Here is a 24,132-nt window from a genome sequence, read left to right on the forward strand (position 1 = left end):
GTGTGTCAGGGGTGTGTCAACTGCAGCCAAAGTGAGGCTCCAGATTGAGTGTCTCCAAACCCAGCACAAGGGAGTCAGGAAGAGGCTGCAGCATCACCCCCACTGCGTGGTGGTCCATGCGGTGAAGATGCCTCGCTCAAGTTTTCCGTGGGCTTTCGGAACATTCCAATACGTGGGGTGGTGGGGGGGATATTTTTAGAAAGCCCTAATATGGGCCACATACCACAGACTCTCAAATTATCCCATCCAGCTTAGCCCTCAGTTTAAACCTTCCTTTTTAATTCCAGTAATTACAGGCTCCAATTTATACGGAGCCGTGGACACAAAGGGCCTGTTTAATGCAAACCAGTTTTGATTTGGGTGAAGTGTCCCAAGGATCTCCCACATCTTACAGCCTGTTTATGCTGACTTGATGATTTATTTTAAAAGGTAAAAAAATGCTGCTATTCGCATCACATTTCTTTTGGGAAGAAGAAATTATTTTACTTTTTTTCCTTTCTTCATCCTTGCATAATCTGCCAGGCTGAGGCTGTGGCTGAGCTCAAGGGCCTGCTGTGCTGTGGTGTTCTGCCTGCCTGGCTGGTTGTCATTCACTCTACTCTACAAGGACTGGAAATCCAACACGTCACAAAGGCTGTGACATTGTCAAGTGGGGAGCCAACCTGTGCTGCAGTGAGCTAGGCCTCAGAACCATGTACTTATCATCCACTAATCACATTTGTGGGTCTTGAAATGCAGTAATAATTCTTGTCAAGTTGTGAACATCTTTTTTCGCCACTACACATGTCTGGAGTGATGGGAGCTGCCTGCTTAGTGAGGGCCAGCAGGGCTCTGTGTTCCGGGGGTGAGAGCTCAGGTCATTCCTGGGCAGATACTTCCCTTTCTCTGGAGATCAATTGGCTTTAAGAAGTATGGAGCCATCTTAAGAGGCTTAAGTGGTGGAAAACGATCATGCTAGGATGTGTTGTACATATTTAATCCTCCCCAGTCATATTACCACATACAGTATGTCAACTTTCTACAGTAAAGCACCATTTTGGCACATGATAAAGTGGAAGGCAGACAGACAGACAATGTAATATAAACTCTTCACTCTCCTTTCAGACAAAACATTATTTTCCACCTAAGGTGTGAGGAGGATATGCAGTATGTCAGGGCCCATCTACTTCGGTCAAGTGTGAGACAGTGCCACTGGCATGTGGGCAGAGTGTCCCGTCTGTCTCGGGGGCACAGAGAACACCCAGGTTTACCCCAGCCCTGCCCAGTGAGGATGAACCTATCCTGGGGCACTAGGAGGCCCCTTTCAGCCTCTCTGCCTCCACAGGCCAGGCCCAACGTGTCCTACAGATTGTGTTACATATTTTAATCAGTGTGGTATTTGTAAATATCCTGGCTACATGTCTGGGCACGAGTGGTGGAGACACTGCGCCAGTCCTGCTCCACTATAACCCTGCTCTCTGTCTCTCTCCAGGCCCAGAGGCTGCTGGGACGGAGGCCGGGCCACTACCCTACCCTGACCGAGCGTCAACACGGCCTGCTCCCTCCCGCCCTCCTAATGGTCGACCTGGGAGCAGAGGCTCACACCTCCCCCTAAGTGTTTAATTTTTTTTGTCTCCGCTACTGTAGGATCTCTCACTACAAAGGCCTTGCAGACAGGAAACCTGCAATAAAAACATCAGCGGATCCCAGGAACCATTCATAAAGCAGGGGGCTTTCAGTAGGGCCAGAGAGACAGGCGTTTGGAGAGGGTTTTCAATTGGTATATTTTACCCTAGCTTTTTTAATGTGATTAAAAACACAATAATGTCTCCTCATTTTCCCCCCTCCTATATTACACTATTTGCCAAGAGCAGTTATACTGCAAAAAGACAGAAAATAAGAGTTAAGCTCATATAAAACCAATAGAATATATTGTTTGTTTTGCCCATTTACTTTCCAATAGCCTAACACTTGAGAATGGAGTGGAGTCTTTGTGTAAATAAAGGCACAGTGTGTTTGGGGACAGAGCAGTGTGATGAGCTACAGTTGTGTGGGTGTGTGAATGTGTGGGTGAACGGTATGTGTTTGTTTACGTCTTAGTGTGTGTGTGTGATTGTGTTAGCCGTCTATATAGCCATGCCAGGTTGGGTTAAACACAGAGTAGCCCTAGTCTAGCCGCAGACACACAGGATAGGTGCCTAAGTGGAATCAGGCCTGTTAGATTTATGGCCATTTGTTCAGAGAGTGTTCATCCATTGGTTATTATGGAATGATTAGAGGAGAAGGTGAAGCTCCAAGTCCAGCGAAAATCAATACGGCTGTCGAGAACGATTCTGCCTTTCCCGCTCCGAGGAGTGTTAACACCAAACCTCTGTCTCCTCACACTTCTTCATCCCTCTCCTAGTGATTTCACCCCTTATCCTCCTTACCCGGATCCACCTGCCATGTTCTAGCCCGCCCACTCCTCTGTATGGGCCCTGTGAACAGAAGGGTTAGACAACAGGGCCATCATTCATGACTGGTGGAAGAGGCTAGCAGTGGAGCAGAATCCAGGGATCTGCAGTGGAGTACCGTGGAAGAATGTAACGTTAGGAAGGAAGAAGAGAAAAGAGAGGAACGGTGGAAGGGGAGAACGGTAAGGTGAAAGGAGGGATGAGAGGTGAAGGTGAAGCACGTACCTTGTACAGCTTGAGGCTGGCCTCGTGGCGGGAGTTGATGGTATGCATGCGTAGCTTCTCCAGGCTGTTAGTGTAGTAGTCGCAGGCGTTGCACTTCAGGTGCACCGGGTTGCCGATGGCCACGCACTTCAAGCGCCACTCGTTGCCCTTGCCCCCCTCCTTGATGTGGGCCACCAGCTGGTACTTCTGCACATGCTTGTCGGTCTTGCAGTGCAGCTGGAAGTTGGCCTTCAGCTGTGTGGTGTAACGGCACAGCTTGCACTGGTGCGAGTCGCCCACCACGGCGCGCCACTCCTCCTCGGGCAGGCTGCGCTCAGCACCCATGTGCATGCCGAGCACGTCCAGGTTGTCGGTGGTGAAGCGGTTGCACACGGCACACTGGAACAGCTTGAGGGAGGGGTCACTGGTCTGCGACAAGCTCTCCCCCAGGGTCATCAGCTCCTCAGACACCAACTGACCACCAACGCTGCCCAGCCGCATGTCCATGGGGATCTCCCCACCTACTGAGCACCGGGGACGGAAAGAGAGAAAAAGGGAGAGGAGGGAAGAGAGAGAGAAATTGTGTGTGTGTGAGAGAGAGAGAGAGAGAGAGAGAGAGAGAGAGAGAGAGAGAGAGAGAGAGAGAGAGAGAGAGAGAGAGAGAGAGAGAGAGAGAGAGAGAGAGAGAGAGAGAGAGAGAGAGAGAGAGAGAGAGAGAGAGAGAGAGAGTGCTTAGTTGGTTACACGCACACGGTCAGTTGGTTATTTTCAAATTTCACAAGCTTTGAATTCTAAGTACAGCTTTCAGGGATTATTCCTATCTAGCCATCAATCTATTTCACTTTGTGTTACATGTACTTTTCTGGACATCAGGAGCTATTTAGAGTTTCTTAGAGGGGATGGAGGCATGGGGTTTTCCAAAGGGGCTCTCAGTTCTTTGAGCCTCCCTCAGCATGGAAAATGTCCTTGGAAAAGTGAAAGGTGTACGGTTCAACTTTCAACAAAGAGCCATGTTTGTCTCTGCATTCGAAGTGGATTTACTCTCTAGTTCCAATACCCCTCTGAGGATAATGTGCATGTGTGTATTTATGTACCTAATTTGATTAAATCAAGATTATCCTTCCTTTGAGCCAAGAGAAAGAAAGTCTGGACTTTTTCGCAGGGTGCAGAAACGTTGCAACGCCAGAGTAAGGATTTACACGTAGTCCTGTTTGGACTGGTGCACTTTCACGGCCCGGCACTAAATCAACTCCAGAGGCCGTGAGCTCCGCAGAAAAATAAAGTTATTCTATCATTACAAGAGAACTAAAGAGTTCCCAAGCATACATTACTGTAAATCAAATCCAGTACCCTTGTTCACAGAATAATAATACAAAAAATCCACTTTTCTCTTTGGATTCTCCTGCCTCTTTCGACTCCGCATAGCTGCTAAATCGATACAGACACCTACCAGATGAATCCTACTCGGTAACTGAGCGAAGGGTGGGAGTAAAAAAACACCGCACACATCCAGATCCAACAACAGAAACAACCATATCTACAGTCTGAAGAGGAGGAGGGAAAAAACTAAAGGCGGTAAAAATGAGGTAAGAGTGGCTGGGGAGTTTTTTGCTCGCTGATCTTTAATCTATCACTGCCCAGACTGAGCTGACCCCGCCTGGCTTTACACTAAATTAATTCCAGCAGCCTCTTTTTATTTATTGCTGCAGTATGCAGCCTGCTCTCTGACTTTTCTCCATTACCTGAGTTTTTATAGCCGGGAGAAGGAGACCTCTGTGAAGCCCTCTGAAATCACTCACAGATCCACCTCTCCAGCCAGGGCCCCCCTTCTCTCTCTCTCTCTCTCTCCCAGTCACCTCACTAGTTACTACCCCTATCTCTATCTCTTCCTCTCCATTCCTCATCTTTATTCTCTCATTCCTGTGTGGCTCTCACACTTTTCCACTGCAGACTACATGCTGCAACACAGACACAGTGATTACCTCTGCCTTCACGGCTGTGTGAGAATAGGTTCAGTCTGCGGTCCCTACATGTGTTTTAGATGTAAGCAGGCCTCTGTTAAATATAACCTAGAATATTTTGACTGAGACGTTGTCAGTCCGTATCAATGTTTAAGGAAAGGGAGGCAGGACGCTGTGGAAATATTTTCACTTTCAAATAACATTAAAAGGCTTGAGATAAACACACATCATTGGGAAATCTTGGAAACTCTATTCTTTGACATAAGCAGAGTCCAAGTTCAGGCTGTAAATATATTAACGTGCCTCTACAGGGCTTGGTGGAACTTCCAAAAGATTAGTGGTGGACCAGCTTTGCTGGATTTTCAGAGAGTTCTACCTAGATGCTGCAGCATTCAGGCAATATATTGGACAACAAAGTAGAGCACACAATAGCTAAGGCCCCCCCCCCTCTCTCTGTATCTGCAGCAGCTGAGTCCTGGGGATAAGGATTACATAGAGGGTGAGATCATGTGAGGTCAGGATTTGTCATCTCCCTCTCTGTCTAACAATGTCCTCAAAAGTCAGAAATACACAGTGGAAAAGAGGACTAAAGGGAGGGAGGTACAGACGGATACTATCTGTCCTTGAGCTGCACAGACAGAGTTATGACGGCGCAGAGTTGTGCGTGTGTGATGGAGTGTATCGGTGTGTACAGTCAATCAGAATGTGTGTGGCTCGGGATGACACTGTGGTCGTTTTAGGGCTGAGAGTAATGCCTCGTCATTGCCTCCCTGTAACATGCTTATTAAACGTTCCCTCACAGGAAAATGAACCAGATGGCAAGAGAGGGGATAAAAAATTAGTCACAGCAATCCATTCTTGTTCGTGTCTTTGAACCGGCGACAGTTGGAGACAAGTCTGTACAAACTGTGGGGTTGTAACTGGCACGCCAAACACTCAGCTATGCCGCTGAATTACCCATACTGGGCCCTCTACTCCTCCCTTCTTTGACCAAGATAACATTTATAGCTGCAATTACAACGTTGGGGGGAAAAAGAGAGCTCCAGTGGCGGAGTTCAGTGGCAGTTTGGAAATAATGACATGAAAACGCTGATGTTCAGAGGAGCGGAGGCCTGGAGGACATGGGCAAACAAGGGGCTCCCTGAGCTGCTCTCTCTCTCTCTTCCTCTCTCTCTCTCTCCCTCCCACTGCCTATTGTGAGGAAAACAAGGTATCACAGGGGGACTTTCCCAGTCAGTGTGACCCAGATAGAGTGACATAGACTGGAAATGTAAACTAAACTCCTACGTGTGTTATGAAGTGAAGTGAAGTGTGGATGTGTGAGTTTGGGGGGCATATTTGAGGCTATTAAGGAACGTTCAGAGAAGTTCTACCTACACCGCTTAATAACTGATGGAGACAAAAAAGCTCTCATAACTCTAATGGTTAGGGTCGTTTTTAACGAGGGTCAGCTTTCTCTAAAATCAACCCAAAATTTCCCTAACTGAAGCTCCACCGATAGCTTCACTAGCCTTGGGTCTAAAGGTCCACTCTTCTCAGCCGAGCCGGAGTGAAACACTATCCTAATACCAAGGACACCATCTGGAGAGGATCCCCTCTTTTACTGGGAAGATATCGATTCAGCTCCAGCACATTGGTGAGAGAGAAACTGTCATATGGTAACAACTAACAAGTCGTCTTTTACACTAAGTCAGAAAGGGACTGTTGTGAGTTAGGTCCACCCTCTAGAAATCTCGTGTTTTATACATTGTCGTTGTTTCACCTCCCCTCTTTTATCTCAATGGGGCTCTTTGCTTGGAAAAAGGGCGAATGATGTTAAGTTCAGTAGGGCAGGTGTACCTTCGGGCAACAGAAACAGAAAGAAAGAGACCGCTGCCAACATGAAAGATAGGATTGTGTGTATAGAGTGGGTGTGAGAGTGAGGGAGGGAGGGCTAATGTGTTCCCTGGTTAACCCTTTGCCTGCATGTTGGTTCAGAGAAATGGCTGCTCTGCTGTTTCTCATGGGGATTTTTTAATATTCTATATTCATCACTAAAACTATAAATCATTGAATGTAAATATAAAATGACTTACCATTCATGCATTCATTTACTGGCCACGCTACACACATTCAGTAAATAAATTAACACAATTAGCCTATGTCTAAATGGGTTAAAAAGTGAAGCATTTAAAAAAAATCAAAGCTGAATTTTCCATTTAGACACATACAGTTTATAACTGTGTGTTTCATGTTTAAAAATAAACAGCTGGCAGCAGTGAGAGCGATCCCACCCCTTGTGAACTCGTACTGAACTGCAGTCTGCCTTCTCTGTGGTGACCTGAGGCAGTACTGAGGCAAGAGCCAGAATGGCTCCCACTGTTCCACTGTTGCAGAGGCAGACTGAGGGAGCTCACCTAGTTGGGGGGCCAAGGCGGCCATGTTGGGGTCCAGGTGGAAGCCTCCCAGCAGGAACTGGGCCTCAGCTCCAGCCGGGTCCATCTTGAGGCCTGGGGGCAGGCTCATGTTCTGGGTCAGGTAGTACTGGTAGAGCTCGGCCTCGGAGGGAGAGGGCATGGCCCCCAGGCCCAGCCGACCATGCTGCATCTGGGTCACATTCTGCTGCAGCAGCATCATGTTGTGCATGTGCTTCTCGCTGGTCATGTGGATGCGCAGGTTCCGCGCCACGTTGGTCTCGTAGTCGCACACCTCGCAGCGCCACGTGGGCTTGCTTTTTGGCTTGGTGGGCGAGGGGGAACCGCAGGGCCCCGCCATGTGGGCGGAGGACTGGGTGGGGTGGTGGTGGTGGGGCGGGTGGTGGGTGCTGGCCTGGGTCACAGAGGGCACGGTCACCACTCCGACCCCTCCAGGGTGCTGGCCAAACACCTGCTGCTCGGCGGAGGGGATGGAGCCTCCGTTCTGCAGGGTCTGCATGTTGTTCAGATGCTTGTCCGACTGCATGTGGATGCTCAGGTTGCCCTTAGTGGTGGTCGAGTAGTTACACACCTAGAAAATAGAGAGAAGACGTTCATTTTTGCTCATGTTGTAAAGTGGAAATCTTTGTTGCCTCTAGCTTATAGTCCATGAAATATAAATAATATCATGACATGTTGATTGATATGTCATATCAGTCAACATGTCAACATATCAACATATTTCACATTGTGCTAAAGTTCTATTCAAAGTCCTACCACCTGTCAGTATACTAGTCATTAGGCTGAGGTCAGTACTTCAACTGACTAGGTTGGATCTTCAACTGACTAGGTTGAAGTACTGACCTCGCAGCGGAAGGGCTTGTATCCGCAGGTGTAGCTCTCTCCTCGGGCCAGACGCGGGTGGCTCTGGCCACTGCTGCAGTACACACAGGAGCCACCGGAGTCTGGGTGCTTCTCCTTCATGTGGGCCTCCAGGGTCTGCTGGTACTTGTAATGCCAGTTGCACTTGGGACACTTGAGTGTCTTGCATGAGTTGCGCGAGTGCATCATGGTCATGTGTCCGCCCAGGGACCGCGAGGAGCCCAGGACGGTGTCGCATTTGGGGCATTCCACCCCACTTCCTCCAGGCCCGTGGTTCTGAGGGCACTCACCGCCACCGCCCATTTCACAGGACCCCCCTGGGTGGGGGTGTGGGTGAGAGTGGGAGTGGGCTGAGGGGTGGAGGTGGTGGTGGTGATGGTGCAGGTGGTGATGGTGCAGAAGGGCTCCGCTGTCCTCCTCTCCCTCTGCTGGGCAATCATTTGGTTCAGGAGCTGTGGCACTATCTCGATTGGCACTTTCGTCGGCGGAGGCGTTGGAGGCCAGAGGTGAGGAGGTGCCCGCGGCGACGTCCTCGCTCCCTCTGTTGGCTGCAGCCGCCATCGCCATGGGGACAGTGGGCCCCTGGCAGTTAAAGCTCAGAGGGAGCTCCGAGGTCCTCCCCACACCGTCTGCCGCCGAGCCCTCTTCCCTGACAGAGGAAGAAGAAGTGGAAGCTGGGGCTTTGCTGTTGAGGGTGGGGCTGGCTGCAGATGGGCAGGCAGTAGGCTGGAGAGCGCTACTAGGTATTAATAAAGGAGATTTGGAAATGCTTTGGTTTGAGGCAGCCGGTTTCCCCACTTCTCCGCCACCACTGCCACTGTTACCAACACAGGCCAGCGCAGTTCCTTCTTCCTCCACCTCATCTTCCTCTAATAACAGTTCCTCCTCTTCCTCCGAGCCCCCCTCCTGGCTAGCCAAGCGTACCTTGCTTTCTCGCCCCTCCTTGTCCCCGTGCTCCCGCCTGCGGATCCCCTCTTTCCCAGCAGGCCCCTCTGTTCTCCCTCCCTGCTTGGGCAGGGTGATGGAGTCTTTGGCAGGGCCTGGGGTTGAGGTAAGAGCAGGTGCTTTGGGGTTGCCCAGCCCCCCCAGAGAGAGGAGGGAGCCTTGCTGCTGCTGGAGGCCAGAGGAGTCAGAGTCTTTGTTCAGGAGGGCCTCGCAGCCCCCACTGCTGCTCCCTGCTTCCAGGTGGACCCCACTGAACGTGCCATAGAAGCTCTGGCCAGAGTTCATGGGGACCATGGTGGAGGGTGCCGGCATAGGAGAGCTCTTGTTTTTTGGTTCCAGGAAGCTGATGAGGGGCTCTTTGTCCTTCCCGATGCCCTGGATGATGGCAGATGCCTTATTGTCCCCCAGCAGCCGCCTCTCGTCCTCACACAGGGTCATGCGGTGGTCGTGGACGGCATGAGTGGCGAAAGACCGCGGGTAGCCGAAGGACAGTTTGCAGAGAAAACACATGAGGATGGGCTTTCCCTTGCCATAGAGGGCCAGCCCATCAAATTTGGAGAAATCCACGTTGTTGGGAACATCTTTGGATACGCAGGACTTCTTGGCAGACCCGTCGCTGTTCAGGTAATCCTTGTTGCTTTTGTGCCGCACATCGAAGACGCGGAAACTGTGCAGGACAGGACTGAGGCCTGCCAGGGTGGAGGTATTGGGGAAACCTTGGTCTGAGGAACCAAACCACTTCCCGAACGACGAGGCTATGTGGAACGTGTTGATGATCTGAGGGTACACCGAGGATGAGGTCCCAGCAGGTTCCCCCGGCTTCCCCGCCACGGGGAGAGAGTTTGTGGGGAGCAGGCCGGGCACTGCACCCCCTCCGCTTTGGATCAGCTGGCTGAGACTCTCAACAATGTAGGCTGAGCCGTCCGGCTGGTAGACTATCTCCCCAGCCAGGTTCTCCACATCACTGCTCTCCTCTCCTTCCTCCTCCTCTCCTTCCTCACTCCCGCTCTCCGCCACACCCCTTTGTCGGTTAGGCTGCTGGCGTAGCAGCGTGGGCATGCCCCCTCCTCCAGGAGCTATGGGTACTCCGGGGAAGGGCTGCAGACTTGGGAAACAGCTGTCGATCTCCATCTCATCCAAGTCCTCCAATTCTTCTTCTTCCTCTCCGCAGCTCACTCCCTCCTGCTCCTCGTTGAGCTTCTCTCTTCTGGGGTGCAGCTGGCCTGAGGCGGAGCTGTCGCTGTGGGCCAGGGGTGGGGTCCGGGTGGGATGCTGCTGCTGCTGTGGCTCTCTCACAGAGGGGTAGGGTGCAGAGAGAGACAGGGGCTCCAGGGAAGAGGGCTGGCTGCTGGGAGGGACCTGCGAGTTAGAGTGATCGTTCCAGGTCTGCAGAGGGTAATGCTGCTGCTGCTGTTGCTGGGAGGTGGTGGAGGAGCCGAGCCCATCGTCTGTCCCAGAAACCACGGGAGACTCACAGCTGTCCATGCTGATGCCTACATGAGGTGTTCATCGCATCCAGGCCTGAAGACACAGAGAGAGAAGAGAGAGAGATTGGTAAGAGACTCTAATGGTAATGAATATATGAAAGGACCATGGTTATCAACAAGGACACATATGCACTCTCTCTTCCTAAGCTTGTATAAACTCCTTTCATAAACATAACCCATAGCATTGTTCTCATCCTAACTACTTCCATATTTTCCCCTCCGCCAATGCACTCTTCACGTAAGGGGGGATAAAAAGCACCTTCATCAAAGGAACATCTATCTATAGAACCCAGGCGAGAAGAACACATTTAATGTATAGTGCATCGGGTGAGAGCCAAAAGTGTGAGATCTAATTAGGTAAATGACAGAGTGCTCATTATGCTAGATTAGGTACTTAAACACAATACCTGAGACAAGCACTAATAAGTCGTCCCACGATTCATCTTCCTGCCATATCAGGAAGTTACCATCTTTTATCTTCACCTTCCAAACAACACCCCTAATCTTACATTCTCCAAATCCTACATCCGTTTTTAATTAACTTCCAGTCAGAAAGAGGGAGAAACAGGCCTAACTTAATGGATAAAATAGATTCACTGTGCGATAATTAGACACAGAGAAACCACCCATCAGGACATGATACATTTACATAACTAGAGAAGAAGTGAAGGGTACTGCTGATAACTTCACAGCCATTTTACAGCCCTCTCCCTTCCTACTGAAATAAGAGAAATCATGCATAGAAAAACACATCACCCACTCCTCTCTCGTTGAGTGCACAGAACGCAGTATGCAACGCAGGTAATTACTTGTATCCTCGCATACACACTCTCTCAAAGAGGAGGAGAGGAAAAAAGGCAATGTTTTCAGTAAAGCCCAAAATACACCAGCTGGGTTGGGTCTGAAATGCAGCTGTGTTTAGATCTGGCATCCACCTCCTTGGTCAGCCTGGTTTCAAACACTCCAGCCATCCTCTGCCTCTGAAAGAATAAATGTGAGCTGTGCTTTCAGGAGCTGGCCATGCCCTGAGCACCAGTGGCCCAGCAATACACAGGCCGCAATTTAGAGTGGCGAGGAGATAAAATGATAGCGCGAGATACTGCTGAGCTAATAATTGTATTAAAGGGATGCAGGCAGCATTGATTAAAGGGGGGCGACCGGGCTGAAACCAATAACTCTGGCCTGCCCTTTAACCCAGCCAGTACTGAATATTACATGAGCAAAGTTTCCCGGCACCATGCTCAGCCCAGCCGCCATGTCCCGGCTGATTAGCACATTCGCTGCCGCCACTTGATATATTTACTTATTTACTTACTTAGGGATGCAAATTCTAGCTGTGATCAGACAGTGTGTCTCCACCCCCACCCACTACCATATTAACTAGAGAGGGCTGGCCCACACTGGAGAGATTGATCATGTCTGCCTCGCTCTTCATTAATGTCTGATAGAAAATACCCCCCACTCCATATGCACTTATGCTACTCAAACAACGGGCCGAGTCTTTTAACACGCACCTTCATATTTTGACTGGATTTGCTAATTATGACCGTCTGCCCTGACTGGAGGAGTGAATTCTAGTCAGGTGTAATTAATGCACATAATTGGTTTGATAAGAAACCCGATATTGTATGTTTAACTGCATTATCTGAGCGTAATGAAGCCAAGGCGGGTGTAGTAGTTGCAGGATCTTCCACTGAAAACAGTGAAGGTAGGCAACCATTTGGTGTCAGCCCATGTCCACCTGCTTTCATTGTTTGTACTCCACACAGACAGAGCCACACTGATGACCTCTCTGTTGCTTTGCATTCAGAATGAAAGATAATAGGCTTATTAAGAGGATTACTTGATCCAGACAGACATGATTTGTAGCTGGCTGCCATATTGAGAGAGGGGATAGTAACCAGGTGGACTGAGGTAAACGAAACCACAGCGAATCATTTTTTTTTTCTCCAAAAAATCCATGCCTAACAGACAAATAAAATAACTAATTAATCCATTAAACAAAGGACACCTGGATCATATTTTGCAGCTAACCACAAAAAAAGGAACAAACTTTCCTGTGGATGATTTGTCTAATGAGAAGAAGTAGCAATGAGATGAGCACCCATCCTGTCTGAACATGGATCTCCTTCACACCTTTTCCTGTAATCTGTTGTTCCATCAGCCCCTCCTCCAGATTCCACTGCCTGTCCTGACCATGCCCCGAACACTGTGCCCACATCACTGCCTGCTACATGGGGCGCCTAGCTAGCCCACAGAGGGGTGGGGTGGAAAAACACACAGCACACCAGCCTAAACTACTACTTTACATCCCTCATTCACTACATTTCTCCAGTCCTTTGTCCAATATCCCTCTATGGCTCCCGGAGTTTAAACAGCGGTGCTAGCATGTAGCTACTGTATAACTGTATGTGTGTGCACTATGCATCTATTAGCATCACGCCCTTGTAATGTGTCTAAAGCAATTAGAGTGGGAGAGGAGAGGAGGATGACCCCTGGCCAGTGATGGAGGCTGAGCTGTGGCCTAAGCCAGCTCAGCGTGTCCACTGCTTACTAGAAAACAGGATTGCTCTTTAAAATCAAGATGGTCTAATTCAATAACCTGTGGTGGTTACTGATGTGCAATGGGATTGTCTGGAGTCGGAGAGTCGCAGATGGGCCGGCTGATACAAAGCTATCTCCCTGTTTGTCTTCAGGAGGTCTGCTCGCTAAGCGACACCTGTTTAGAGCAGGAAAAGCTTGAATCTTTCAAAGGCCCTAAATGAGGGAGATGGACAGACGGACAGGAGCACTGGAAGGGCAAAGAGGGAAGTATGGGACAAAGTGTCTCTGTGCTGTAATAACCACACATTAAAAGGATGAATCATGCCAGTAAAGGTAGTACTTCCTGCAGTATGTTAACATTAACACCCAAGGTTAGGTACTGTACTATGCAAATGACTTGGACTTTTCCTTTGCATATTGGTATCTGAGCTGCTGCTAAAGGAAAACAACAGGATTCCTGCCATGGCCTGTGCTTTCCAACCCTGACCTTGTCCCCCCCGCCCCCCTCTCACTCACTCTCTCTGTCTCTCTCCCTCCCTCACCGGGCCCACTGGGCTGAGAGACAAACAATAAGCAGCCAAAACAAGCCTCAACTCACAATAAGAGATAATCAGAGGGAAGAAAAGCATGGATTCCTGGACTCTGGGAGAAAGGGAGGGAGGTTGCATGCCCATACACACTACACAGGGCCTGGCCATAGGGGGCAGTCCTCCCACCCATCCTCACACCTCTTCTACAGAAGTCTCTGACTTAGAGGCATAAAAAGCATTATGTTCTCCTCCCCCACCTTAACAGAGCAGATAAGGTTGAGCCTATTGAAAGGGCCCAGGTCCTAATGAACCCTGTCAGAGAGTGGGTCTGGTTGTCATTTTGCAGGGATGGAAAATGAGATAAGTTTTTATTTATGGGCCCTTTCATTATGTGGGATTTACCGGCCAAGCCAGGGAGGAATTAAAGGCTAAGGATCCATCTGATTATAAGCATGCACAATCACCTGCCTGGGGGCCAGGCCTCCAGAGGACCATGGAGAACCAGGGTCTCCTGGGGAATTAACTCTGGCCCAGCCCCAGCTGAGAACACCCCCATCGGGCTTGGACCTGAACCCCACCTTACCCCCCTCCATTTACACCTAGACCACAGCCTTTCTAGCTGAGGGGAGACCTTTAAAAATAGAAATAGCTCCCCCTTCATTCACCCCATGAACCCCCCAAAAAGCCACTACACCCCCCCCCCCCCCCCCCCCCCATCTCCCATTGTCCTTTAGAAGGGCTGTCTGTGTTCGAGTCTGAGCCATCTCACAGAGCCTCGGCCTGGCCAGCCACCGCAGGGTATATGGGTGCTTATTGGAAAATCAATGGTGTAAATGCTAAGCAAGTTACAGGAAAATGTGGGAAGGAAGGCTTCTTATTGATAAATCAGGGAGGGCCTTTGATGTTGCACAGGGGACGTGCTTATCGATGGGGGAACCATTGTAGTCCTCAGGCAGAATGAACAGGGGATCTTCTCCAAGGCTTGCCCCAATTAATCAACAATGAAATGTATGCATACATCTCACTTTTTACCTTAAGTACATGTTAATGCCCAACATAAGGCCCCTGTATTACCCTTATCCCTAAGCCTTAGATGGTGGGATCTTCCTAAGGGACTGCATTGAGGCACAGGCTGCTTCTCTCCTTCTCGCCGCCTCGGCCTTACACCGGCTGTCCCTGTCACCCCCAGACCAATCTTCTCCACTATATACAGTACTAACATCTAGGCCAATTAGTTTTTACACAATTAACAAAATATGTTACAGTGCTAATTAAGTATGATTCCTAACACAGTACATCAAAGTGTTTCAAATCAGGCCAGTGTTTGTCTTTTCTCTGTGTACTGTAAACTTCCTCCCTCTCCTCCTCCCTCTCCTCCTCCTCTCTGTGAGTGTATAACACAGACACAAGGATGCTCCAGTGCTGCTCCTACTTCAGGAGGCAAAAAGTCACCTCAGGTCGATGGCACTCAGTCTGTAAACAGGGCTTCCCGTAAAATCAATGATCTTCAGTTGGAGCTATCAGTCTGTGGAACAGAAATAGCCGTGTCTGTGTCAAGACCGAGGCTGAGGCAAGGGCTCTGGCTGGGTAGGAGAGAGGGGAGTATAGTGGTGTGTGAGGAGGGGGGGGGGGGGGGGGGTCAGTGTAGTGTGGCTGGGAGTACTGTACATCAAGCAGCTGATAGCAGGGCTATCTGAAGCATGCTTCATCTGTCATGCCACAACCACTACACCTTCAGGTCCCAGGCTCTGAGGAGAGGATGTGGGCCAAACTACAATTCCCAGCATGTATCACTGCAGTTACAAAACATTTCCTGCCCAAATTCTGGAATGAGATGAAGATTGGGTCAAAAATGGCCCTGCTGACTACTATATGGCACAGTAAAGCACCCTGGAGGTGTACTGGTGTACTGCAGGCCATTCTGTATCACAGCATTAATGCCTGTTACCATTCAGCTCTTACACTGCTTTTCTTTGGCCAGAGAAAGTATGAACAAATTGATTTTGTAGTATCAATTGCCTCCTTTGTTCATGGACTTGAAATAGAACCTTGAAAATGCTGTTATCGTTTACGCAACATCATCAGATTCTCTGAATCCACTCCGTGTTGCACAACAGAGGTGAACTGATTTGAACAAAGTAGCAGGGCTGTGATATAGCTACTGACAGTCTGAACAACCGCACCAATCAGAGAGCAGGTAGGTTCAAAGCCTTCCAGAACGGATTGGAATGTGGCGGCAGAGTGTCTCCTCACTTTTGGAGGGTGCGATGGAAACAGTGTGGTGTGTAATTAGAAGTAGTTCATTAGCTGTGGGTTAATTACTCAGTAGTGGAGAAAGAGCTGGTGGGGTGGCAAAGCGAAGGGAAGCAGCGAACACACAGCAGGAAGCTCCCAGTCTCCCGCCAATTAGCAGGCAGCATGGGGGGGCCGTTGAGCTGTGGCAGATTGGGAGTACAAATGAGAGAAACCTCACATCATCTCACTCACACCACAGAGAGGGAGAGGGGGAGCAGACTGAATACATTCAGATTAAAAATGCATACTGTTAGACATTGGTTTTTCTCACTGTGTTGTTTTTGTTAAGCGATTCGTTTGCACAAAAGCCACTCTTCTGTTTTAACATTGTATGCAATCACAGTCATCTTTACTTGATCTGTGACCTTGGACTCCAGATTACGGAGGAGCATGCGAGTTTCTGCAAAGTGTCAGGTAAAAAATGAAACAGAGAAGACACTGTTTTAATAACTACAAAAATAAGTTATTGTTACAGCAGCCGCGAGCTATCTTTCCTTTTTAACAAACCATAGTGGATGTTGGCGCTGTGTTATTTCCATGCGATGTCCCCAGTGGTTCGTTTAGATAAAGCTTTGTGTTCAGTAAATGCATAAATTATCTCTGGGATATATATTGATGTATAATCAGAGATGGGCGATCATGCTCACACCGCAAAAACCTACGTTGGCCCCCAGGCAACCTGCTGCACAGAGCAGGCACAGCATGCGCCACAACACAGCAGGGGGGTCCTGAGTTAGCAGGAGCATGTGTGTGTGTGTGTGTGTGTGTGTGTGTGCGTGTGTGTGTGTGTAGGCCCTCCTTTACCTGCTAACAGGCTCACAAACACCAGGCTGATCAGTTAATTACACGTCCAGCCTCTCTGCCCGAGTTCAGACAGACAAGCAGGCTAAGTTGACTGATTAGTGATGGTCTTGTATAAAAAGTACTCCTATTCCGTAGCATGCTGTGAACATTTTCTCACAGGGCTGAGTGTAAAATGCACAGGGACACAGGGGGCATTCCAGAGCCCAGTGGAAAGGTTAGTCTGGCACTAATCAATCAGACGACATCATGACTATCCATTCCTACCCATTCCTGCCCATTCCTACCCATTCCTATCCTCCCCCCCCCCCCACCCACCCACCCACCCCAACCACACACACACACACAAACACACACACACACACACACACACACACACACACACACACACACACACACATTTTTCCTGCAGACCTGCAAGCCGACCGCAAACACGGTTGTTAAGATGATCAATACCATTGAAATATTAAACCTTAAGAAGCCGCATTATTGATTGGGAGGCCGATGATAAAACTGTTTATTATCATAATCGCAAGGCTCTATGTAAACGTTTTGGAGAGGACTTCAGCTGTCCAGCTTCTGGAGACTGGGACTAGACTTCTTGACCCCCACTACCCCCCAGGCCCCTAGCCCCCTCTACCTCCCAGCCAGCTCCCCTGTCCTGTATGGCCCATCCTAAACCCCAGGGATTGAGGGGATAGGGGCGGACAAGGAAAAGTCATTACCACACTACTTCTCGTTCCATTAAGGACGGCTGGGTGAAAGTCTGATCAGCATACCCAGCCTCTGTTGACAGGGACAGCTCCTGTCCTTCCTCCTCCATCACCCTTACAGCCAACAGTGGCCCAGGCTGGGAGGTCGGTTATTCTGGGCTGTGGCGTGACAGATCCCTAACGGCACCAGGAGCCAGGCTAGCCTAGCCTAGCCTCCAGTGTGACTGAGGCAGGACACAGGCAGCCAGGCCCCACACTGGGGATCAGGGCCTGACAGACAGAGGGGGACAGGGATAACGCGCCTCTAATCCTGGGCCGCACCATGTAATCTGGAAAACAAATACCTTTGTAATGACCCAGGCCTGCACCTGGTAAAACACAGGGATCGCTGGCACCTGGAATTAGACAAATATTCTCAGAAGAGCATTCTTAAAAAAACACACTCCCTTTCTGGAACACCCTGAAGGGGCACGGAACACACGCCAACACATCCATGTACACACACACACACACACACACACACACACACACACACACACACACACACACACACACACACACACACACACACACACACACACACACACACACACACACACACACACACACACACACACTAACACAGGTATGGACTGTTGAGGGGCTTTGAGCAAAACTTTTGGGCAAGGCCTCATACCTTTTAGTATATTACATAGACACAAGTGGTTAAGCTGTGACAATAAGCCAGCTGTATGAAGGCCAGGGAAGCTCAGATCTGGTCCACCCACAGGGGTATTTAGGGATATCAGGGGGACAATGAAGGAGGGAGCTGGAGGGTTACATAGAGCTTCCAGTCCTAGCAGACAATGGCTGAAGCAGTGCCACCAGACAATGGCTGAAGCAGTGCCACCAGACAGACTGGGGGTTCGGGTTAGGCCCAGTGTTTTGTTAAGAGTTTAAACCTGAGGAGGGTGATAAGATAACCCTTTAGATGGCATGTGAAGGCAAAATGACCAAGAAACCTGAGTGGGTGACAGCTGTCTGGGGGTGAGAGCTGAGACCCGGACCTAATGTGCGTAGAATGATGTCTAAGGAATGGACACTTAAACTACGATCTCTTTCCACACATCAGAATGAAACATGGGCTGGGGCATATGAGCCTACATACATAGACACGTAGTCATGCACCCTAGCACTGACACACACACACACACACACACACACACACACACACACACACACACACACACACACACACACACACACACACACACACACACACACACACACACACACACACACACGCACATACACGCACAGAGAAAGCAGAGTAGGGATTAGAGGGTGTCCCAGTGAAACCATTCTGTGGAAATGATTTCTTTGCAGAAAAAAGGCATGAAAGCCAATGGTGACCCAGGCTCTAATTCTAGAGCGGGATATCCTGGATAAATAATTACAGGGTTCCTTTGAAGACCCTGCACAGCCTCTCCATTCACTCTCCACTACACATTTGCTAAAGTCATTAATGACAAAGATTTGGAAAGAAAAAACGAAAATCTTTCTGGTACACAAATACTTATTTTATGAGGCCAGGCCTGAATTCCTGTCTGCTTAGTTGAAGCTCTTATGCTGGGAAAGAGCTGTGCTCGTTTTAAACAATAAACCTCGAGGGAGAACTAATTTCTGCAGCTTTCCCCTCCTTTAAAGAATTATGGAGCGTTAATAAAGTTAAAGGAATAATGTGTCCTGTGCTTAAATAGAAGGAAGCGAAGGAGGAGTGTTGGGACACTCAACGTCCGGGCATTTGTCGAAAACAAAGACGAGAGAACAGACACAGAGTTAGCCAGAAATGTGAAGGCCGCTCCATTTTGAAAGAATAACTCAGGAGTGGGAGTTGGCTGGGACTGCCAGGGAGAATTAAAGAGATGCACTAGTGATCCCACTGGCGCGTAATGCCTGGCTATTCTCATACAACACTGGACTACAGCTCCAATTAGGTACCCGTGCTCACACTTAGTGACAGGCTATTTTTACATGTAGCTATGCAGCTTCTCAGGCTAGTGAGGCTACCCAGGCTCATTCTCACTGGAGACATAAATAAAGAGGAGATGACAGCTGAAACTACAGTCGTCATATCCGGATCCCTTTCATTTTCAACTGGGACTTTTGGGCGACTACTATCTGCCATTTCTAGTTCCATTTAAATGATGAATGTCAGGGGAGGGAGGATACAGCAGTTGGAACAATGAGATGTGCATTGGGACTATATGTCTCTGGAGAGTCAAGGACATTCAGCACCTGTCTACCTACAGATGGTACACGTCATCGTTAACAGTGGGGCGGTTTATACACAGAACACTCAGAAATCATATCTTGATGCAATCATGGTGTTAGAAAAGGTTCAGAACCTGCCCCACGGTCTACAGGGACAGAAGCCACGGTAAACCTTGAGAGGTGACGCGCATTCCTTCAGAGCAGAGCAGCGATGAGGAACTGTCAACAGAGGACGAGGGAAGAAAAACACAAAGAGAAAACAAGTTGTTAAGTGTGTAACAAGGTGGCCTGGAGGCCGGCGCTGAAAGAAGCCTCGGCGCTCTGCGTTCAGGAGTGTTAGAACATCAAACTACATTTCCGTCTCCGCGGAAAACTGCAGCTATGCGAAAACAATTCAAGGAGTAAAGCAGAACTGAACTCATTCACAAGCGTTCCTAGTGTAACCATACCAAACCATGTAGCGGGATTGTGTTGAAGATGGCTGAGGAGCGGTGAGATTCCCAGACAGACAGGCCCAGCAGCCCACTGCAGTCCAGGCCAGGCCAGCGCTGAACCCCAGACCTCCTGAGGGACCTGACTCACTATACCCAGGGTGGGAACAACTGACTGCCAACAGCAGAGACAGAATGACCCGCTCATAAAACGAAACACTAAACAATGGACCAGTCTCATCTGGCTAATGTCCTAACGGCCTGGGATGCCTGTTCTGCTCTGGTCTGGTCTGGTCCTGGGGTAATATCCATCTATGTGTCAGGACCAGAGGAGAACGGACCCCTGGGACTGCTACTTGAGCTGGGAGGGAGGAAGAGAGGGAGAGAGCGAGGGCGTCTCTCAGTAGTGATCCCTCTAGCAGGGAGACAGTGGGGGGTGAGAAGGGGTGAGGAGGACACCACAGGGCTCTGATAGGCCGGGGGGAAAGCCGACACCGCACTGAAAAACATAAGACGATCAAAGTTGTTGGCACGTCAACTCTCACAGACAAGCCGGGCATTGTGATGGCTGCCAGGGCTCAGAGATTGATGCCTGGGCTGGAAATACACTCACAGTCCCTCAGCCTCTCTGGGTGGGGAGAGAGAGAGAGAGAGAGAGAGAGAGAGAGAGAGAGAGAGAGAGAGAGAGAGAGAGAGAGAGAGAGAGAGAGAGAGAGAGAGAGAGAGAGAGAGAGAGAGAGAGAGAGAGAGAGAGAGAGAGAGAGAGAGAGAGAGAGACAGAGGGGTGGGGGGTTACAGAGAGCGAGAGAGAGAGGTGGGGGGTACAGAGAGAGAGAGGGGGGGGCAGAGCGAGAGGGAGGAAATGGAGAGAGAGAGGGGGAGGGAAACAGAGATAGAGAGAGGAAACAGAGAGACAGGAAGAAAAACAGCCTGATATTGTAAGACGCATGACAAGTGTTTGTGAGTCCCCTCTTCCTCCTCTCCCTCTATTCGTTGGGCCTGATCTAGGCGGTGGGTGGAGTGACAACCAGCCAGGCAGGCCAAGCTGAGGGGCCGTGGACTGTGGCTGTGTTTGAGAAAGAGCAGAGTTCTGCCCCTCGTCTCCATACACACACTGTAGCCCTTGTTCCCCTTGGCTCTCCCGCCTTAATGAAATGGCCACATGCCGTCCTCTCCTCTCGCTCTCCACCGCTCCCTGCACTGCCTGCCCACTGCAGCACCTGTTAGATATAAATCAGCCCTACTGAGCTGTATTTGGGAAGTGAGGCATTAAGCATGACACAACCTGTCAAAGTTCAGATCGTACCGACCGCAACATCTAGTTGAACCGCTGCGGAGCAGACCCGAACCAGAGACCGGGCCCTGCCTCTCTTATCTCCTGCCTTCCAGCACCACATGACATGCCTGCCACATCTGGCTCCCAGCTGGGCAGGCCGCCGAGCGCAGCTAGCCGAGCCGGGGAGAGGAGAGAAACACTACAGCACCCACGCTCCACAGGGAGAACTACAGCCCCAGCACCATCTTAGAACAGTCACTGGTCCTCCACCTATAGCCAATTCAATGCTCTTTATTTGTTCGTGGTTTGAGTCTTATCTCATTGATGAGGACTGTGGGCACAGTGCAGGATATTACTATTGCTCCCGAGTGACTGGCTTCTATTTCAGACAGGCTAGATAAAAGTGTGTGTGTGTGTTGTGTCTATGTGTGTGTCCTGCAGCCCTCTGCGGAGCTGAAGAATCTCAGTCACGTGTCAGCCTGGGGTCTGAAGGTCAAAGGCCGGAAGAGAACCCACACATTCCTCAGAGAACAGACACACATCTTCACTGAGCCGCTGTGGGTGCGTTTGTGTGTGTGTGTGTCTGTGTCCAACTAGCCTAGTTCTCCGCTCTCCACCCGTCTACCCCAGGACCTAGCAGTTAAATATTAACCAAAGATGTTTTCACTCTGAACTTCACATGCGGTGCAGGGAGTAAGCAGTTCAGATGGAGAGAGGGAGAGTAAAGAAAATATCATCTGCTAGGGATTTATTCCCCGGTTCCCTCAGAGAGGGGTGTATACTAAGATGTGGCTTGTTCTGTTTAGCTGGGAGCTACAGGGGAGGGTGGAGGGATGGGAGGAGAGCTGGGAGGGGAAAAGAGAGGAGAGAGGGAGCTGATGGACAGGGCCAGTAGGGGCCAGCGCTCAGCTCAGCCCTACTGTAATTTACATTGCTGAGTAATTAGCTGCAGGATCAGGGGCTACAAACCAATGAAAGATGCATCTCTCAGGGAGAGGGAGACATGGGGAGAGGCCTGAAGGCTTACTGTGCGTCTCGCTTTCTCGCGCTCTCTCTCATACACACACACACAGACTCTTTCATCACCCGGGGTCTCTCAGATCACCCAGGGTCTCCCAGGGTCTCCTTCATCACCCAGGATCTCCCAGAGTCTTGCTCACAGGCCAGGAGGGACTTGAGTAACACTAACTCACCTATATTAAAGGAAACGACGAACATGTTTAGAACAAACAGACAAATTAGACCACACCCTCGCAGTTATCCCTGGCAGAGGGACACCAAGTAAAGTCAGATAGAGAGAGAGACATACTGGCCCCATTCACCAAGCTCAGATATACAGCTGTCCATCAACCCAAACCAGCTGATGGAACAGCCCCCAGGGAAACAGGATCAGGTTGGAGTAAGCCATAGCTAGGCTAACTGTAGCGCTGCTCTAGCTAGGCTAACTCTATCTGTGGGGGTTGGTGACTGTTGGTTCTGTTACCAAACAGGCTCACTCACTCACTCACTCACTCACTCACTCACTCACTCACTCACTCACTCACTCACTCACTCACTCACTCACTCACTCACTCACTCACTCATTCACTCACTCACTCACTCACTCACTCACTCACTCCAGGTGGGGGTGGCTGTTTTGTGTACATGCAGGCAGTTTGGCTGAAGTTCTTCTTTATTGTGCGGCCAGAGTGAGCAAACTAAGGTGTTTGCAATGTTGACTTATCTCATATGTACATATGGGTACATGCACGCACACACGCACAGACACGCACACACACACACACACACACACACACACACACACACACACACACACACACACACACACACACACACACACACACACACACACACACACACACACACACACACACACACACACACACACACACACACACACACACACAATTACGACAGAAGGAGATGGGCATCAGATCAGTGACCAGAGACGCCACACAGAAGTCCATGATACCAGCAGAGATAAACCATGCTCACTTACGAACAGCACGGAGGGAGTACGGCTAAAAACGAAACTAACACAAATACCACAGAGTACTGACTACTGTTACTCACATAACTCCCCATGTAAGAAATGCAGGGCAGAAACTGGGGGGAATGTGCATGGCTCAGAAGCAGTAGAATCAGCACTGCCTAGTGGACCTTGAAAACGGCACATTTAATACACGTTTAATTAATGATGTCATTGTTTTGACATTGAAAGAGCATGCCGGCTAACAAGATAAACAAGCTCTAGCTCTGGGGAGAGTGCTATCTGAATACTAAAGGAAACACCAGGCTGAGAGATCACAACCAAAGCACTCTGAATCTTAACCCCGGGCCTTTGGACTGCTCTACTCAATCCCCCATACGATGAGATAATATGTTACAGAGGAGAGCAGAGGAGAGCACAGCTGCCAGGTCTCCACTACTCACACTGTGTGTGTGTGTGTGTGTGTGTGTGTGTGTGTGTGTGTGTGTGTGTGTGTGTGTGTGTGTGTGTGTGTGTGTGTGTGTGTGTGTGTGTGTGTGTGTGTGTGTGTGTGTGTGTGTGTGTGTGTGTGTGTGTGTGTGTGTGTGTGTGTGGTCAGGGAGAGCAGCCAGATATAGTGCCATATTGTGAATGAAATCCCTCTCTGGAGCTGTGAGTTTCCACTCAGGCAGGAGTGCCAGTGTACTGGGCATAGGCAGGAGACACTACAACTGCCAGCAAGAAACTGGCAAGGGGCCACAAGTATGCACATACAATACAGTGCTACCACACACACACACACACACACACACACACACACACACACACACACACACACACACACACACACACACACACACACACACACACACACACACACACACACACACACACACACACACACACCCACCCACACACACACACACACACATACACACACAAAACAGTGACAAATATACACATACAGAGTGTACAAAACATTAGGAACGCCTTCCTAATATTGAGTTGAACCCCCT

At 49.6% G+C, this 24,132-nt stretch overlaps 1 protein-coding gene across 4 annotated transcripts in view; it reads right to left on the reverse strand.

The window, feature by feature from the left end:
• The window catches only part of LOC139563074 (zinc finger homeobox protein 3-like), a 193,827-nt gene that overhangs the window by 121,146 nt on the left and 48,549 nt on the right, over window positions 1–24,132 (reverse strand). For 2 of the 4 annotated variants that reach the window (XM_071381350.1, XM_071381349.1), the window contains exons 2-5: window positions 7,855–10,338; window positions 6,994–7,582; window positions 6,673–6,699; window positions 2,658–3,160 (exon numbers count right to left, since the gene is read on the reverse strand). In XM_071381350.1, the coding sequence (XP_071237451.1) occupies window positions 2,658–3,160; window positions 6,673–6,699; window positions 6,994–7,582; window positions 7,855–10,302 (3,567 nt within the window). In that variant the 5' untranslated portion in view covers window positions 10,303–10,338. The remainder of the gene's footprint in view (window positions 1–2,657; window positions 3,161–6,672; window positions 6,700–6,993; window positions 7,583–7,854; window positions 10,339–24,132) is intronic. The other 2 variants (XM_071381352.1, XM_071381351.1) reach the window with 1 other exon arrangement.

Source organism: Salvelinus alpinus, chromosome 33, assembly GCF_045679555.1.
Source record: "Salvelinus alpinus chromosome 33, SLU_Salpinus.1, whole genome shotgun sequence".
Taxonomy (NCBI): domain Eukaryota; kingdom Metazoa; phylum Chordata; class Actinopteri; order Salmoniformes; family Salmonidae; genus Salvelinus; species Salvelinus alpinus.